Consider the following 20,392-nt stretch of genomic DNA (forward strand, 5'->3'; position numbering starts at 1 on the left):
AGAAAGAGAAACAGAGAGGGGTGGAGAGATACAGAGAGATGGAAGGAAGATGAGTAAGAACAGAGAGAGAGAGAGAAAGAGAAGATAAGAGGGTAGATTGCAATCCACCAAAGAGAAAAAGAGATGAGAAGACAAAACAAAAGAGGAATTAAATATACATTTAATATACATATGCATGGACCATTGGATCAAATAAATACTTATAAATAATAAACGAGTGAAACACCCCTGGGAGTGAAGCGGTTCGTATCTACCATCAAAGTTTGGTCACAATTATAAACTTGCACCCCAATATTAACTTTGGCAGGGAAAGTTGTTGACTTTACCAGTGGTGACCTTTAGCTCCCTATTAATATCTACATGAACCACCAAAATATTGTCATGGTTGGGCAAAGGGCAAGGTTATGAGCCATAACAGAAAAGTGCTCAATACATTAGTCTTGCAAAGATGGTTGACCCCTGCTGGTAACCTTTGACCTTGAAGTGACCTCCAGCTCTCTAAAATCTGCCACTAAGAAACAATTGGGCAAATGGAGTGAGGCAAAGTTATTGGCAAAACAGAAACATGATAAAACTAGATAGATTCTCAAACTGCAAAGATGAAATTGATGCCTCTGCAATTGGCAGAAACATAGTACACATGGTTTACCTTGTTAATAGGACCAACATTCTGATAAACATTCTTTTCTTCATTGATGAGAGGTTGTGACATGATAGGTGTAGAGCCTGGATGCTGTTGAACCTCATAGTGTGCTCTCTTAGTATTGATATACTCACGGCCAGTCTTCAATGTATTCTGTGTCACATAATAATAATAATAATAATAATAATAAATGACATTTATACAACATCAATTATGGTGTGCTCTAATAGTATTGATATACTCACGGCCAGTCTTCAATGTATTCTGTGTCACATAATAATAATAAAAGACATTTATACAGCATCAGTTATGGTGTGCTCTCTTAGTATTGATATACTCATGGCCAGTCTTCAATGTATTCTCTGCCACATATTAATAATAGACATTAATACCCAGCATACATGTAAGTAATACAAGTACATGAGGGTGACAGGCGTCCCCATGTCAGTAAAAAGTGTCCCTAAAATTCTCAAAATTGAATGCTTGGGTAAATGTTGTATATTATCATGTACAGCAAGGCCCACTGGAACAATTTTTGGAACTGAAGTGGCTATCCGTGGTAAATATGATGTTATCATTATTGGAAAAAAAAAGAATAATTACCTGCTCTGCAGCTACTCTTTGTGATAGAGTCTCAATATAATGCTGAACAGCCCTGTATACAAACTTATACTGTGCTTCAGTTTGTACCAGACCTGAGCGTTGCTGTCTTACAAGCCTGATAGTATTATAGATATCAATCTCACAGTCAAGACCTGTTACATCAAACAATCAAATTATTATCATATTAGATTGTTTCCTTTTATACATATCAATCTCACTGTCAAGACCTGTTGCATTAAACAATCATTATATAGTATAAGCCCACATCCTATTTGATAAACATGTACGTTATCGTTTTTATTCCTATAAGCTTGCATGTACATAAGCCAAGTTGGAAGTCAGTCCTTCAAACAGTTCTTGAATTATCACGAAAATTACATCTTTTAAGATGTATGACCTCTGTGACCTTTGATCTCTGTTCCCTTAAGATATTAAGATTGTCACTCAAATAAGTATTCATTGTACATCTTCCAATTTGAAGTTAATACCTCAAATTGTTAATAGGGCCGTCTGCACCATCCCGAGTTTTCAAATTAGCGCGCTATTTCTGATCCGGCAAATTATCCCGATCTGAAAAATCTCGAGATTGTTTGCAATGGAGACGCAATTATCGCGCTAGTTCGCAGGATTAATCTCAAGATTGCAATCCCAAGTCAACTCGGGTTTATTTGCAAAATAGCGCGCTATGTTACGAATTATCCCGCTAATTCGTAGGTGCAGACGCACTCAAGATTGGACTTGGGGTAATTTATTCATGACGTCAGTCCATAATGCAATTCGCGTTCCACTTCCGCCTTGGTCAAAACATAAACACTTCGCGATCGTACCGAACACATGCACTTTATACTCGCGAATAGACCTTATCGCAAATAGCGTTCATCGTTTCCCCAATCAGCAACTATTGTGTCCCACCAGTGAATGGATTTTGGGAGAGACCAGACCGATGGGGGGAGGCGCACATTATCGACGATGGTCATAGTCAATAACAACACTGACAGCAGTGTCGTCTTATTTATTTATTTATTAATTCATTGCAACCATGACAGTTGGATGATTGACAATGCAAAGTAGTACAATTAAATACACAATTACATATGAAAGAAATATTTAAAAACTGGTGAGAAATATGTAACAATATAGGCCTACACTGTACATTAATACCAAAACAAACAGGGAAATAACCAGCATAAAAAGGAAAACGGAATATGAAGAATAAGCAGGGAATGAAAACAAGAATATCTATTCAAAGTTGAAAAAATACTCACATGAAACGGGGGGGGGGGGGGGGGCAAAAAACCTGAACCGCATTTCTTTATAAATGGTCAAATCAGATCATTCAGAATAAATTAGGATAGTTAATAAATTCGGATGGGGAGGAGGAAGACATGGGGAGAAAGTAATTAGGAATATGACAAAGAAAAAAGAAATGAGAAGAAGAAAAGGAAGAAGAAAAAGATGAATATGAAAGAAGCAGAAGAAGAAAAAGAAGAAGAGAAAAAAGGAAGTTGAAAAAAAGGAAGTAGAAAGAGGAGGGGGAGTATGAAAAAGGGTAAGGGGTCAAAAAGGAGAAGGAAGGAGGAAAGAAAGAAAGAAAAGGAGAGAGAGAAGAGGAGGAAAAGGGGAAGGGAGCATAAAGAATGAACCTGGAAGATATTACACATGGTATCACTTTCAAGTATACAGACTTAACATGATAGCAAATCTGGGAATACACAATTTTTAAATATAAAAATGTATGTATAACATCAAGAGACTGCTCGATTCTTTAAACTGGGTAATAAACAAACTCATTGTCTAATGCGCTAGAGACTATTCTTGTTATTGAAGGTTGTCCATAGACACCAGGGGATAAAACTCTGTTTGTACCTCTTTGTTTTACATGTTGGCAAGGGAAATTGTTTTCTGTTCCTAAAATCATACTTATACTCTTTCTTTGATGGAAGGAGGTTATTTAAGATATGATCTGACTTTTGCAATTGGAGGAATTGCTTTTCACACATGATTATCCTGCGGTCGGATAACAATTCTAAGTGCCTCAGTATACGATAACTGTGGGTTGATTATACGCATTGCTCGTTTTAGTACAGATTCCAGTAATTGTGATTGTTCGTTTGTTAACCCCCCTTCCACAATGTGAGCAAATAGCATTTCTTCCTCCTCTCTCTCTGTCGTTGCCTCCTTCTCCACCATGACATTAAAACCAGCATATTTAACAAAGAATACATCACTTCTTCACTAGCTGAGCGCGGCTGAGCTGTGGGATTGTTGCATAACACTGGTCGAATTCGGCGAATGTGCTAGTGAAAGGATATCGCGGGAAGTTATTCAAAAGTGCGCGCCGTTGAAACTCCAAGATCCGAAAGTGCGCATACTCGGAATATCAGGCCTGTTGCCTCGCTTGAGCAGGAATCGCTCTTCTTGCGATGGTGGAGACGGGTTTTTTTTAATCTCGAGATTAATCGCGAAGAGGGCCGATCGGGCTAAAATCTCGAGATTGAGCAAACTTGGGATGGTGCAGCACCGCCTAATGAGCCATTTTAAGTATTAGGCATTTAAGTTATATCCTACATAACTCAAACCTTCTACAGTGATTGGTTCAAACAGCATCATGTGACCAACATATTCTAGCTATGATCTTCAAACAAAATGCCCACTAAAGAAAATGTGCTATTCTGTGACTTCCATCATTAATGTCACAGATCATGCAATCTATTGGATACACAGGTCAGTGAGGTGTCTCTAGCGGGCAAGTCCCGTGAAGGGACGGTGCAGGTATTAATTGGCCTCATGAAAAGTAGGTTAGTCAGCACAGTTCATTATCTATATTTTGGTTCACGATTATAAATGGATGAACGAGTACAAGAACCAGATTATCAATCTATTGTTTTCACTTCGTAAAAGTAGGACATAAAATAAATATACCAGGCCTTTACTTCGTAAGTATAGAGGGAATTATTCATCCTTGGTTGTACTGGAAAAATTACTATTTTTCCTTCGGGCTTACCCCTCTGCAAAAATAGTAATGCTATATAACCTCGCACTAATAATTCTGACTATACTTACTCAAAGCCTGGTATATTTGTATAATATATATATCTGTAACCTTCAACCTTTGACCTCTATACCTCCAAAGCTAATCAAATAATTGTCATTCCCAAATGCTTACATGATCTACATATGAAATTGAACCATCATAGCGTTTTAAGGTTATAACAAGAACAGTGCACTTTTTTATAACGTTGAACCTTTGACCTCCATGCCCCAAAAAACTAATAAGGTCATTGTCACTCATATATGCATACAGTACATGAACCAAATGTGAAGTCAATCCGTCAAAAGATTCTTTTAATCTCATGAGAACGAAAACGAGACAGATGGACAGACAACCCACAAACATAATCATGCCTCAAGCACCACCTACGGTGGGCCAAGGCATAATAAAAAAATAAAAATAGAATGTCATTTTAATCCATAACAAGTGGAACGCCTCTGGCAGTCTCGCCTGCATTACGCGATTTAATATAGCAGCAGTGCTAAATTTGAAAACTACTATAAAATAATCATTCACAAAAACACCATTCATATAATGACATAATACCACGTTCATTGACCATAAATGACATTTGAACGGTGACTTAAGACTTGTCAACTACACCCATGTCCACATTTCATTCACTCTATCCATAAACTTTCAAAGTTATGATGGCAATTCAACAATTAACCCAACATGGCCTAAGTTTATTGACCTCAACTGACCTTTGACCTTGGTTTTGTGGCCTGAAACTCACAGGGGATGTTCAGTGATACTTGATTACTCTTACATCCCAAGTTTTATGAACTAGATCCATAAACTTTCAGAGTTAGGATGGTAATTCAACAAATACCCCCAACTTGGCCAAAGTTCATTGACCTTTAATGACCTTTGACCATGGTCATGTGACCTGAAACTCGTACAGGATGTTCAGTGATACTTGATTACTCTTATATCCAAGTTTTATGAACTAGATCCATAAACTTTCAGAGTTAGGATGGTAATTTAACGAATACCCCCAACACGGCCAAAGTTCATTGACCCTACATGACATTTGACCATGGTTATGTGACCTGAAACTCGCACAGGATATTCAGTGGTACTTGATTACCCTAATGTCCAAGTTTCATGAACTAGGTCCATATACTTTCTAAGTTATGATGTCATTTCAAAAACTTAACCTTCGGTTAAGATTTTGAAAATAATTCTCCCAACATGGTCTAAGTTCATTGACCCTAAATGACCTTTGACCTTTGTCATGTGACCTGAAACTCAGGCAGGGTGTTCAATAATACTTGATTAACCTTATGACCAAGTTTCATGAACTAGGTCCATATACTTTCTAAGTTATGATGTCATTTCAAAAACTTAATCTTAGGTTAAGATTTGATGTTGACGCCGCCGCCGCCGTCGGAAAAGCGGCGCCTATAGTCTCGCTCTGCTATGCAGGCGAGACAAAAACTAGAAATTTGACGTGTCCAAAGGACACAGATGCCCCCGCTTAACGCGATCAGAAATTCATTCAATATGATTGAACTCAATTTCATGCAGAAACCAATATAATGAACAAATTTAGACCTTTGAACCAACTCGCATATATAATGAGCTGTGACCTTTGACCTGCGGACTCCGAATTCGAACTTAGCCTGTATTTTGGTGTCATCTATCTGAACGCCAAAAATGTTTAAAATCCATTAAATATTTTTCGAGTTATTGCGCGAAAACCAAGTGGGGGGACGGAAGGACAGGGGCAACGCTTAATGCCCCCTCCGGACTTCGTCTGCGGGGGCATAAAAATTTGTAGAAAAATACTTTGGTTTACAAAATTATATTCTTAAAATCCACTTTACAAAATTATGCTTGTATCTCCCTAGAGAGTCCTTTACAGTGAAATATAAAAGCTGTGATTAATGGACAAAAATGTTAATGTTTATGAATAGGTTGTGGAATGTGTTTACTTACCATGTTGCTTAATAAGGTTGAGAATGATATCAATGACTATGAATGTTCCTGTTCTTCCAATACCAGCACTGTAAAGATAAGAATACAATAGGAGACTTTGTAATCAAACACTATTAAAACCAAACTTGATTGATACTTTTGATATCATCACAAAATTTGATAGGTCAAATATCATATTAAAATGGGCTTATAGAACCTTCAAATTAAGGCCTGCAATTCTATGCATAAGCTGGCAGTAGACCAAATGGGTTGTCAAAACTAGTGATGAATAACAGGCGATCTAGGCTGAAGGCTTTTAAAGCAGAGAGCGCTCAAATAATAATAGATTATATAGAATGAAGCATGCACTGAAATGCAAGGTTGGCCGGTAAATACCAGTACTAACCCGTAAATACTGCCAAGCAATATCTGACGAAAAAACAGGAAATACCATGAAATACTGGTAAGTACTTTGAAAAAGTTATTTCTTGAATGGATATATCTAAAAAAAATGTACAGATTGTTGTGCATTAAGTGTAATTCAATGTAAAAATACTTGATTACTCTTATGTCCAAGTTTTATGATGAACTAGATCCATACACTTTCAGAGTTATGATGGTTATTCAACAAATACCCCCAACATGACCAAAGTCCATTGACCTTGGTCATGTGACCTGAAATTTGCACAGGATGTTCAGTGATACTTGATTACTCTTATAACCAAGTTTTATGAACTAGACCAATAAAATTTTAAAGTTATGATGGTAATTCAACAAATACCCCCAACTTGGCCAAAGTTCATTGACCTTAAATGACCTTTGACCATATTCATATGACCTGAAACTCGCACAGGATGTTAAGTGATACTTGATTACTCTTATTTCCAAGTTTCATGAATCAGATCCATAAACTTTCAAAGTTATGATGGTAATTCGGTTTCGTTTTTTCTGGGACGCACTGTATAGCGCAACTTTTCTTTGCGGGGCGGATATCGGGGAAGGCAAAACTGAGGCAATGCTGGCCTGGTATGGACGGCCGAGCACCGGGTAAGGACCGGGGGAATTATGGCTATTCAAAGTGCATGGGATCAATCAACAAACCTGGTTGATCGACAAGACGTCTTCTTAAAAACTAAACAGATCTAAACACTCATGCAGAACCTTAATAGCCCCCACCTTAATTACTCGTATCTGGCCAGGTACATTTTCCCATAATGCCGCATTCTAAAAAATCAGTCTTGTCATAAAGACTAATTTGAATTATGACACACTAATTCAGTAATACATTCATATCGCAATAGGCAAATTTGGTACCTTTCTTCTTAAAACATGTAAAAACAATTTATTTTCTCGATACAAATAAAATTATAGGCTTATTTTTCCTCTGTATGACTAAGTTATCTCAAAACATGTGTTCTAGGACTAACAATTTATAAAACACAGTCACAGTGTTGGTCATTTAGCTCCCCCCCCCTTTAAATCAGAGTTAAGAATACAGGAAATTGAAGAAAAAGTAAATGTAAGGTATGACTTGATGGATAGTGTTACCTGCAATGAACAATGATGGGACCAGCCTCAGGGAATGTTTCCTGTTTTTTGTTGACATCTTGAAGAAAGTTAAGAACTCTGCTAGGATCGGAAGGAACACCATGATCAGGCCAACTCTTAAAGTGAAAGTGGTACATTGGTCTGGATTCATCAGGCTAACAAAAAAGATACAAGATGAGACTATATTCAAATAACAAGGAAATACTTTCAAATCACTTTTCAAGCGAAACTAAACTATAAGAGCCATACAGAAAGAAAAAAACACTTCATTTCAGATAAGTAGCCTTGTTGAGATTAAATCGGGGGGGGGGGGGGGGGGGGGGAGGTGAACCATGGTGATAGTGACAAGAGGATTGATATTGGTTAATTTAAAGGATGACAATGGACAGTGAAATGAGTGAGGAAGCAAGCACAGGAGAGCAAAAAGTTAAACTACCTAATGAATGTAGGATTCCTAATAGCTAGAAGTTGAAGAGAAAAAAGCCTTATAAATCGTGACATCTTTAATAATCTCAACATAACATTTACTCATTCACTGCTATCACTCTTTCTGTAATCTTTACCCTAATGAGCCAATGCTTTTTGGCTTTCAGGGGGTCTTTATACAAAGCTGTATTGTTAATTTTTCCAAAATAACAGAGGTTTTACACAAAGAAATCAATGCTAATCCTCAAAATTACAAGATAAAATTTCTCAAATTGATCTGCAATACTTTCTTTTTTAGGGGGGTATAATTAATTACCTCTTTAAATTCACTACATTGCCACCTGCAGTCGTAAATAAAAACGTATGAGAAACAAGGCATAAGCGATGTTGTGTCTCGCCCACTTGTGAAAATAACCAGAATTTCCAGAAATACATGTATCATGATTTACAAGGGCACTCAACAGAATTGTATCAAAAGTTCATTCTAAAATAGCTGGGATGAAATAACATTTGTCATAAGAGTCTTGTACGTAAACTTTAATGTTGACCTCAAAATTACCTTTGACCTTCCCATATGACCTCTGAACACAATAACATGCAGGTCTCCTAAGTACAGCTAGAACCCAAGTTTGGTTCAAAAGTGACTAACGGTTGCGGAGTAATGTCATAACAATGACCTAAAATGACCTTTGACCTTACCATATGAAATGCAGGTCTCCTAAGTTCATCTACAACCCAAGTTTGGGTGAAAAATTAACTAAGGTTGCTGAGTTATGTGTCATAAGAGAGTATTGCACATAAACATTAACATTGACCTGAAAATGATCTTTGACCTTACCATGTGACCTCTGACTGCACCATGACATGCAGGTCTGCTAGGTTCATCTACAACCCAAGTTTGGGTGAAAATCAATTACGGTTACTGAGTTACATGTAGGTGTCATAAGAGTCTTGACGTAAACTTTAACATTGACCTGAAAATGACCTTTGACCTTACCATATGACCTCTGACTGCACCATGACATGCAGGTCTCCTAAGTACGTCTACAACCCAAGTTTGGGTGAAAAGTGACTTGCGGTTGGGGAGTTGTGTGTCATAAGAGTCTTGCATGTAAACTTTAACGTTGACCTGAAAGTGACCTTTGACCTTACCATGTGACCTCCGACTGCAGCATAACACGCAGGTTCCCTAAGTCCATCTACCATCCAAGTTTAATTGAAAAGTGACTTACAGTTGCAGAGTTATGTGTCATAAGAGTCTTGCATGTAAACTTAAACGTTGACCTGAAAATGACCTTTGACCTCACCATGTGACCATCAACTGCAGCACTACATGCAGGTCCCCTAAGTTTATCTACATGTACAATCCAAGTTTGGTTGAAAAGTGACTAGTGGTTGCGGAGTTATGTATCATAATGTTTCATCATCATCAGTGTACGGAAGAAGAAGGCAAGCCTGTCGAGACTTCCGGTCGTTCCTTCTGATAGTACTTGTTCCAACTTGACTATTTTAAATGTCTTGTAAATTACATGCATGCATGTTGCTTGGAGGGTGGACGGATTCTTATTATATATTTTTTTTTTAGGGAAGAATTTGATGATGGCAAGACCAATGTTTGTCCAGCCTATGTTTGAAAGAGTCAATAGAGGGTGCCAACACAACAGATGGAGGAAGATTATTCCATAGGTCTACAACCCTCTGACTAAAACTGTTCCTCCTTAAAGTGGTATAACACCTCTGTTCAAACAGTTTTAGATGATGTCCTCTTGTTGTGTCTTGAATGGCAGGGATGAAATATACAGAAGAGTCAACATTAACAAGTCCATTTGTGACGGACGGACGGACATAACCTCATATCATTTGACCTTTTAACCCCTAAATGACCTTTGACACCATTATCCTCAAGGACACACAGTGGTATTACCCAAGGATCGTCTGTACCAGGTATGAACATAATTGATGCAAAAATAAAGAAATGAGAGCAAGTTGAAAAAAACATTTAACCAACAGACCAACTGAAGTGATTACTACATGTACATGTAGGTCTCTGCCGAACTTTGTTCAGGCGAGACAAAAAGTAATATGAAGTGATTGAGCATCTGCTTGAATTTCCCCTTAAATCTGGAATAGCTTACCCCTGTAATTCAGGAAGGCACCATCCATAAACAACTTCAATACAAAACAGTAGAATATATACTTTGTCAAATACTTTCAGCGCTCTACAAATCTACTTCTATATTATAATGAAGGAGAAAATAATAAAGGAAATGTGTATATACACTGTACATGTACTTACAAAGTCTTTATGAGAGAGTGAGAATTCTCTTAGATCATAGTCTGCCATACTTTGTTCTGAGATATGTGTTACTGTTATCAATCCATTGTCCTTCTTGGTATTAGCATCAGGCCAGTAACGTACACATTTATTCTATAATACAATCAAACAATCAGTTTAATGGGTACTCCAGAATGAAAATAATACAGTTCGAACAGAGAACAAAATCAGACAAATAAAACACTGAAAATTTCACTAAAATCTGACAAGCAATAAACACTTATGAAATTTTTAAAATTTGCATTATTTTGGTGAAAGAGTTCTATGAATGAATATGCAATGAGCATGCTTATGATGTTATATCCCCACTTATTCTTTTGTATGTTATTATATGATATTATATTTATTTAAATTTGTCCTCCTCAAATAGAATATTAGATTGACAGCTAATTCAATGTGTAAGAAAATCATTGCTGACACTTATTTTGTTACAAGGAAGAAAAATCTTTCACAAATGTATGAAAATATAAGATAATTATTGTAACAGGTCAGAAAATATATGTACAAAAGAGAGAGATATTTTCTATGTGTATGTAAAACTGATCTCTTGAGAAGGTCCCTGAAAGCATTGTATTGGATTAATCCCTTTCAATCAGAAATACTTCTGAGGAGATCCCTTCAGGGAAGTTCTCCTTGACCTTGGGTCAGTGAGGGTGATCTTGGGATAGCTTTCTTGATAGCTTGCTTGAGACATGACCAAATGAGAGGAAAAGAGACTGACCACTCTCTTGCTTTGGGGAGGTCAAGATTTTAGTTACATTTTTGATGATCTATTTGAAGGTGATTTGATTGGTCTTCACGCTGTCAAAAGCTGTGTATGGGTGGTCGAACCCTTGATTCGTCGACGATGCTATGTATGTGACTTTCAATCTGCATGTAGTTTTGTCCTCCTTGAGAACTCAAGAGGGGGTTGATCTACCCTCAAATTAAACGCCACATAAACTTGTATATGACTGTGCCATGTGTCATTTATACCTGCTGTCACAAATGGCGTTGCGAGTAGGATTCGAACCAACGCGGGAATATCCCATTTGATTTCTGATCAAAAGCCTTAACCACTCGGCCATCGCAAATGGTAGTACAGATGGGGTAACTAAATTCTTGACCTCCCCAAAGCAAGAGGGTGGTCAGTCTCTTTTCCTCTCATTTGGTCATGTCTCAAGCAAGCTATCAAGAAAGCTATCCCAAGATCACCCTCACTGACCCAAGGTCAAAGAGAACTTCCCTGAAGGGATCTCCTCAGAAGTATTTCTGATTGAAAGGGATGAATTCAATACAATGCTTTCAGGGACAATGTAATTGCTTCAATGCATTCAGGGACCTTCTCAACAGATTATATACACATAGAAAATATCTCTCTCTTTTGTAAATATATTTTCTGACCTGTTACATTATAATTTTATGTAATAACATAAGAAAAAAGGAAAGCCCATATATTGCACATTCATGGCGGCCTGCATATAACTGTTTTTACATATTGCAAAACTTTGAAAATGAATAACAGTTATTTGTTATCAGATTTTATACCCATTCAGGAGATTACTAAAGCTAAAGATTTACTTTAACATTGATAGAACGATGAAGAATTTTTCTAACTCAACCTACATGTAGGCACAGAAATCATTCTTACCTTCCCTCTTTCTACTTCTTTAGTTGTCATGACGATGACTCTTGAATTTTCTTGCCAAGCCACTCTCCAGAATTCTGGTACTGTGTCCTTGAGGCAACCTTGTGTAGCAATGTAACGTTTCTGATGTTCCCAACTCATGTCTATCTTCTCTACATTTTCACCTTGTTGTTGAAGTTCAATACTGTTCTTCCATGCCTTTGGTAACTGGTTATATATAAACAATGATATCATGAAAAATGTAACAATAACAATATCAACACCACTTCAATGCTTTTATTACTTAACCCTAATACTCCCAGGGTATTTGAAAGCTTGTTATTACCTTGGAGGGGCCATTATGCCCCCCCCCCCCGGGATCTCGGCCATGGGTCACCTGATCGCCTCAAAATTTTGCACAAGGGTCAAGAATTATGTAATCTACAAAGTTGTATAGCTAAATTTACGGAAATCCTTTTATGTTTTTATTAATTAATTTATGGTAATTTATGCAAGAAATCATAGATTCTGGTATTTCTCACTAAATAAAGCCTCAGGTATAGCAATTTTTGGTACAAATGTCTTTTATAACTCCCTCATTACTTCCTGAAAGAAAAAGATATATTGTGGTAATTATTTCTTATTTATTTTATTGTTTTTAAACTTTATGTATTTCTTTGTTATTCATCTAGCATTTTCAAATGCGTATGTGTGGGTGTGTGTGAATGTGGGGGAGGGTGTGTGTGTGTGTGGTAATTATCTACACTATTTGAAACAATGATGATACTTACGAGAAAAGTATTAACATAAATTGGAAAAGCTGATTTTGTCCATAGGGTTTAATACAGTCATATAAAGAAATTGCAAAATTTCATCAATCTGACACCCGCACGGTACATGTAGGTCCGATCGCCATAAATTTGTTATCAAAATGTGCGGGATGGATCAAAGAAAAAATAATGATTTTTTTTTTCTTCAAAATACTGAGGCGTTAGGAAGTTCCGACAAAAATTTAACAGGGGGGCCATAATGCCCCCCCCCCCAAAGTATTGGGGTTACACCATATCTAGGCCACTGTAGTTTGGTAAACTACACAGGATATGGATGCATTGTTATTTTTTAAATAACTTTGTGTTTCATATATTTATATTTGGAACAATATCTATGTTTTATAGCATTTCTTGTCTTAAACATATTAATACTGTACCTCAATTGTTACAATATCGTGATCTGCCATATAAAATGGACCCAACATCGTCTATTAATTTGAAGTTTAAATGTCAAAATGCACAAGCTAAGCTTAATTTTTGGTTAATTAATAACTTGTCTAAAATTACACATTTTTGGTAGTCTTAATAAAATTAAGTTCTCTTAAGTATTAAAAATTATTTTGTCATATGAGGATTATAAAAGATATCATGGTAAAAAAAACACAAGATGACATTTAAAAAAAAAATCACATTCAAGTCAATGTAACACTGTTGCCTTACATATAATGCTATATGCATATTTCAGTTCTCTGTGAAATTTCCTATCAAAAATATATTATCTCTGGTTTTCAAAAGTTGATGCAAAAGCAAAATTTGCAATGAAAAGAAGGGGATCTCATGAATGAATGTATTGTTTAAAACAAACATCAGCTCACAGAAAACAATGTTTCAATACTTACATCAATATAGTTACCATTGATGTAGTCACCAGGGTAGCCATCGTTGATAATAACCCTTGAATGGTCAACTGAAACAAATAACAAAATAATTAATTTCTTATATACATGTATATTATTGCTGTGAATTTCTTATTTCTTTTGTGTTTTCAAACTTTAGTTTTTATTGTTTTTCTATGAACTTTTTGGGGACAATTTGTATTGACTTTTTTACATAAAAATCACGTTTTTTTTTTTTTCAATTCTGGGTCTGACTTGCACTTGGAAATGTTGCATGATTTTGGAACTGTAAACCCGGGCATCAAAAAATTGGTCTAAAATATGCGCAAGACGACAAAGTAAAAAGTCAGTGGCATGGTAAAAAAAAGGAACGAAATGAATTACATGATCATTTGCATGTCTTTTCATGGGGAAACCTAGGATGGACTTCTAGTCCGAGGCGACGACTGTGGTAAGATTTCCTCGTATATTGCGTGGCGGCATGGTCACAAAATTCATGGGGGGGGGGGGGGTGGGGGGGTCAGTTAAAAAGGGTTTAGTTTATTTGAAATAAGGCTTGAACTCCAAGAATTTCATAAAATGAAGAGGTTTTACAGGCTAGCGTTCAGCATTGTTGACAATCAGCCTTGCATAAACTCACTGTTAACCGTGTGAAACTGAATAAAACATGTTTATTTAATGAAATTATGGAAATACAAGCATTGTTTTGAAGAAACAGAACTTTTTTATTTCTTGACCATTTTCTGTGATTGAGGTATCAAATCAAAGAGCAGATATTAAACTTTTTAGGCATGACATTTTCTTTTTAAATTTCAGATACCCCCTGCCAAATGACCTTTTGGTATCCTTTTTTCAAATTGTTTTTACTCACTCATGCATTGCTGAGAAATCGTCTATGTTATATACATGTAAGCTTAAAGAGGAGACACTAAGCTTTACAATGATATGTCATTCGTCTATTGTATTTATGATTAAGTTATGATAAATCATCGCTAAATCTCTGTTTCGTTTTTTTGTAGGATGCACTGTATAAATACTCTATTATCTGGTAACTCTTTACAATGGTCAGACTTGTAATTGAAGTATGTGGTAAGACCACCTACCAGTGACGAGACTCATTATAATATTGCCTTGAAAGGAGACAAATCAAATGCGAACAAAAGTTGATTTCCCTTTAAGCCAAACTCTCAATTACAACAAAGAGCAGGTTTTACAACCCATGAGAACATCCCCAAGGGGTGTCCTTTGTGTTGAATGGTTATAACATTGCCCAATATAATAGTGATTTTGAATGTTCAATCACCATGAAAAATAAATGAGAGAATCTGTGGGAAGTTCCTCCAAATGCTGCACTTGAAATCTTCAATTAATGTTTGTGCAAGCTATGTGACAACGCTCAATGTCATTATAGCAACAAATATGACCTTAGCTGTAATTTTTTGTCATCGAAGCGTTTGAAATCTGTCATATTGATGGAATTCAGATATAAGTCATACAAATTATGCTTAAGATGAAACAAAAATGCGAGTACAAGCACATAAAAGGACAACCTACAGAAGGAAAAAGTAAAATGACACACTGTGTTGTGTATTTATAGCCCAAAACTAATAAGGTAAAAAGTGTGTGCTTGATTGTGCATCACTCTTGCAAATCCACTGATAGTGTATGGGAGTGTTTAAGTGTGGCAGATGATAAGAGTGAGGAAAAGAATCAAATATGTATGTGCTGTTTTGTGTGATTACACATAATCCTGTAATCTGATATTGGTCTGGCATCGATTCAACTCTCATGCATTATACTTCATAATGAAGATCCTTTCATGTTCTAATTGGAAATGATTTTTGTATGAATATGTTAACAGGACATCAATGGAAAATAGCTTTGCTGAATGCTGCTTCAATTGTTTCTTTTCATAAATTAGCATAAAAAATTTTCTAATCAAATTTCAAAATTCTGTGTACGATTTTGGTGAACCTCATAAAGCTCTACCAGATGGAAGCAAAAAATCTAAATCGGTCAACAAATAAAGAAGCATTTTTTGTGAATTTTAAAAAATGCTCATAAATTAGCATATTTAATGAGTTTCAAAATTCTGTGTAGAAGTTTTGAATCCCCCACCTAGTGCTATGAAAAGCAATAGAATAGAATTAAAATCGGACTTGAAATGATGAAGAAGAAGCATTTTGAAATTGTTGACGGACCACAGACGACGGACGCCACACCACAAGCTCATCTGGCCCTTTGGGCCGGATGAGCTAAAAATGAATAATGAATGAATAAATAAATAAATTCATACTTACATGGAAGTATATTCTTGTAACGGTTCTTGCTCTTATTTTCTGCCTTATCTCCAATTTTTCTTGGGAGAAGATGCTTGTTGTCCAACAGTTGTAATGCCTTTTACAAAAAAATACAAATAACATTGCCGATGGATAAAAGGTTCCAATTATAGTGTATGTTTAAAGGGGAAGTTCAACCTGACAATAAATTGGTTTTAATAAAGGCAGAGGTTGTTGAACCTCTCATCTACTGAATGTTAGTCAGGGATTCTACCACCAGGCCATTATAGGTCAATGGCAGTCACGATGATATACAAACAAATACCTCAGTACCTCTGATGAGGATTTATGTCATCATAACTGTGTCGTCACTGGCTAATATCGCTTGCTGGCATGAACAGCAGATCACACATGAAGTCTAGAATCATGTTATTTAGAGACTTTCTCTTGAAATCATTGTTTGCACCAACCATATTAGCTCAATCATTACCTCAAATTCTTCTTCAAATCCAGCTTTCTTTGAGTTTTCTCTAGAGCTTGTTTCCTTCTCTAAGACTTCAACTCGATTCCTGATTCCAGAAGCTGATATCCTGGTTGCATTAAAAGGCTGAAAAAAAAAGATAGCAAGCATTACATTTATAATGCAACTTATGTGACTTGCTTATTAAGCAAATAATAGTTGGCTTGTGGATACAGCTGATCTCAATCCTTCTCTTGTCATAACCGTTCTAAGCAATCTTACATACTACACTACACGGAATGATTGTTAGGGTATCATACTGTGTGTACCTACGCATCTGAGTCTAGTGTAGTGCTATCCTAAATTGTATCTTCAAACAATTCAGAGTGACTATCATTCTACTCTTATTACTAGCAGTCACACAAAACAAAGTATAAACAGCATCATATCATTCTACTCTTATTACTAGCAGTCACACAAAACAAAGTATAAACAGCATCATATCATTCTACTCTTATTACTAGCAGTCACACAACACAAAGTATAAACAGCATCATATCATTCTACTCTTATTACTAGCAGTCACACAAAACAAAGTATAAACAGCATCATATCATTCTACTCTTATTACTAGCAGTCACACAAAACAAAGTATAAACAGCATCATATCATTCTACTCTTATTACTAGCAGTCACACAAAACAGAGTATAAACAGCATCATATCAGTCTACTCTTATTACTAGCAGTCACACAACACAAAGTATAAACAGCATCATATCATTCTACTCTTATTACTAGCAGTCACACAAAACAAAGTATAAACAGCATCATATCATTCTACTCTTATTACTAGCAGTCACACAAAACAAAGTATAAACAGCATCATATCATTCTACTCTTATTACTAGCAGTCACACAAAACAAAGTATAAACAGCATCATATCATTCTACTCTTATTACTAGCAGTCACACAAAACAAAGTATAAACAGCATCATATCATTCTACTCTTATTACTAGCAGTCACACAAAACAAAGTATAAACAGCATCATATCATTCTACTCTTATTACTAGCAGTCACACAAAACAAAGTATAAACAGCATCATATCATTCTACTCTTATTACTAGCAGTCACACAAAACAAAATATAAACAGCATCATATCATTCTACTCTTATTACTAGCAGTCACACAAAACAAAGTATAAACAGCATCATATCATTCTACTCTTATTACTAGCAGTCACACAAAACAAAGTATAAACAGCATCATATCATTCTACTCTTATTACTAGCAGTCACACAAAACAAAGTATAAACAGCATCATATCATTCTACTCTTATTACTAGCAGTCACACAAAACAAAGTATAAACAGCATCATATCATTCTACTCTTATTACTAGCAGTCACACAAAACAAAGTATAAACAGCATCATATCATTCTACTCTTATTACTAGCAGTCACACAAAACAAAGTATAAACAGCATCATATCATTCTACTCTTATTACTAGCAGTCACACAAAACAAAGTATAAACAGCATCATATCATTCTACTCTTATTACTAGCAGTCACACAAAACAAAGTATAAACAGCATCATATCATTCTACTCTTATTACTAGCAGTCACACAAAACAAAATATAAACAGCATCATATCATTCTACTCTTATTACTAGCAGTCACACAAAACAAAGTATAAACAGCATCATATCATTCTACTCTTATTACTAGCAGTCACACAAAACAAAGTATAAACAGCATCATATCATTCTACTCTTATTACTAGCAGTCACACAAAACAAAGTATAAACAGCATCATATCATTCTACTCTTATTACTAGCAGTCACACAAAACAAAGTATAAACAGCATCATATCATTCTACTCTTATTACTAGCAGTCACACAAAACAAAGTATAAACAGCATCATATCATTCTACTCTTATTACTAGCAGTCACACAAAACAAAGTATAAACAGCATCATATCATTCTACTCTTATTACTAGCAGTCACACAAAACAAAATATAAACAGCATCATATCATTCTACTCTTATTACTAGCAGTCACACAAAACAAAGTATAAACAGCATCATATCATTCTACTCTTATTACTAGCAGTCACACAAAACAAAGTATAAACAGCATCATATCATTCTACTCTTATTACTAGCAGTCACACAACACAAAGTATAAACAGCATCATATCATTCTACTCTTATTACTAGCAGTCACACAAAACAAAGTATAAACAGCATCTTACCACTTTGAGATGCACCACATATCCTGTTGTTTCTACCATTGGGTTTTTCCGATAATGGTCTACCAGGTCTGTTAAGGTTTCAAACTGTTCACCTCCACCAACATCATACTTGGTATCCTAAATAATGAAAATCAATTCAAAGCCTCATCATAATTGGTATCCTAAATAATAACAAGTGGAATGTCTCTGGTGGTCTCACCTGCATCACGCAACTCAATATAGCAGCAGTGCTGACTTTGAAAACTACTATAAAATAATTATTCACAAAAAACATCATTAATATAATGATACAATACTACGTTCATTGATATTCGACCTTGATCATGTGACCTAAAACTTGACAGTGATACTTGATTACCCCTATATCCACATTCATACACTATATCTATAAACTTTGAAAGTTATGACAGCAATCTGATAATTACCTCTAAAAAGACCTTAAATGACCCTTGACTTTGGTCATGTGACCTGAAACTCGCATGAGATGTTCAGTGATACCTGACGACTCTTATGTCCAGGTTCTATGAACTAGACCAATATACTTACAGAGTTATGACGGTAATTCAACAAATACCCCCAACATGGCCAATGTCCATTGACCTTTGACCTTGGTCATGTGACCTGAAACTCGCACAAGATGTTCAGTGATACTTGGTTACTCTCATGTTCACGTTTTGTTAACTAGACCAATACACTAACAGAGATACATGTATGATGGTAATTCAACAAATACCCCCAACATGGCCAAAGTTCATTGACCTTACATGACCTTTGACCTTGATCATGTGACCTGAAACTCGCACAGGATGTTCAGTGATACTTGATTACTCTTATGTCCAAGTTTCATGAGTCAGATCCATAAACTTTCAAAGTTATGGTGGTAATTCAACAGATATCCCCATTATGGCCAAAGTTCATTGACCTTTGACCTTGGTCATGTGACCTGAAATGCGCACAGGATGTTAAGTGATACTTGATTACTCTTATGTCCAAGTTTTATGAACTAGATCCATAAACTTTCAAAGTTATGATGGTAATTCAACAGATACCCCGAATTTGGCCAAAGTTCATTGACGCTAAATGACCTTTGACCTTGGTCATGTGACGTGAAACTCATGCAAGATGTTCAGTAATACTTGATTAACCTTATGTCCAAGTTTCATGAACTAGGTCCATATATTTTTAAGTTATGATGACATTTCAAAAACTTAACCTTAAGTTAAGATTTTGATGTTTATTCACCCAACATGGTCTAAGTTCATTGACCCTGAATGACCTTTGACCTTGGTCATGTGACATGAAACTCAGGCAGGATGTTTAGTAATACTTGATTAACCTTATGGCCAAGTTTCATGAACTAGGTCTATATACTTTCTAAGTTATGCTGTCATTTCAAAACTTAAACTTTGGTTAAGATTTGGTGTTGACGCCGCTGCCGTTGGAAAAGCGGCGCCTATAGTCTCACTCTGCTATGCAGGCGAGACAAAAATCAATTCAAAGCCTCATCATACTTGGTATCCTAAATAATGAAAATTCAAAGCCTTCACACGATTGTACTCTTATTCCCAGGAGTGGATCCACGATTTTCCA

General features: G+C 35.8%; 1 protein-coding gene across 2 annotated transcripts in view; it reads right to left on the reverse strand.

The window, feature by feature from the left end:
• Nucleotides 1–20,392, reverse strand: part of LOC129276374 (tyrosine-protein phosphatase non-receptor type 11-like) — a 32,824-nt gene that overhangs the window by 4,535 nt on the left and 7,897 nt on the right. For both annotated transcript variants that reach the window (XR_010295666.1, XM_054912752.2), the window contains exons 4-13: nt 18,803–18,919; nt 16,569–16,685; nt 16,100–16,196; nt 13,803–13,870; nt 12,158–12,361; nt 10,489–10,620; nt 7,767–7,921; nt 6,240–6,307; nt 1,247–1,398; nt 650–796 (exon numbers count right to left, since the gene is read on the reverse strand). Coding sequence is in view for 1 of the 2 variants with exons in the window: in XM_054912752.2 (XP_054768727.2) it covers nt 650–796; nt 1,247–1,398; nt 6,240–6,307; nt 7,767–7,921; nt 10,489–10,620; nt 12,158–12,361; nt 13,803–13,870; nt 16,100–16,196; nt 16,569–16,685; nt 18,803–18,919 (1,257 nt within the window). In the remaining variant the exon portion in view is untranslated. The remainder of the gene's footprint in view (nt 1–649; nt 797–1,246; nt 1,399–6,239; nt 6,308–7,766; nt 7,922–10,488; nt 10,621–12,157; nt 12,362–13,802; nt 13,871–16,099; nt 16,197–16,568; nt 16,686–18,802; nt 18,920–20,392) is intronic.

This window comes from Lytechinus pictus, chromosome 14 (assembly GCF_037042905.1).
Source record: "Lytechinus pictus isolate F3 Inbred chromosome 14, Lp3.0, whole genome shotgun sequence".
NCBI lineage: Eukaryota > Metazoa > Echinodermata > Echinoidea > Temnopleuroida > Toxopneustidae > Lytechinus > Lytechinus pictus.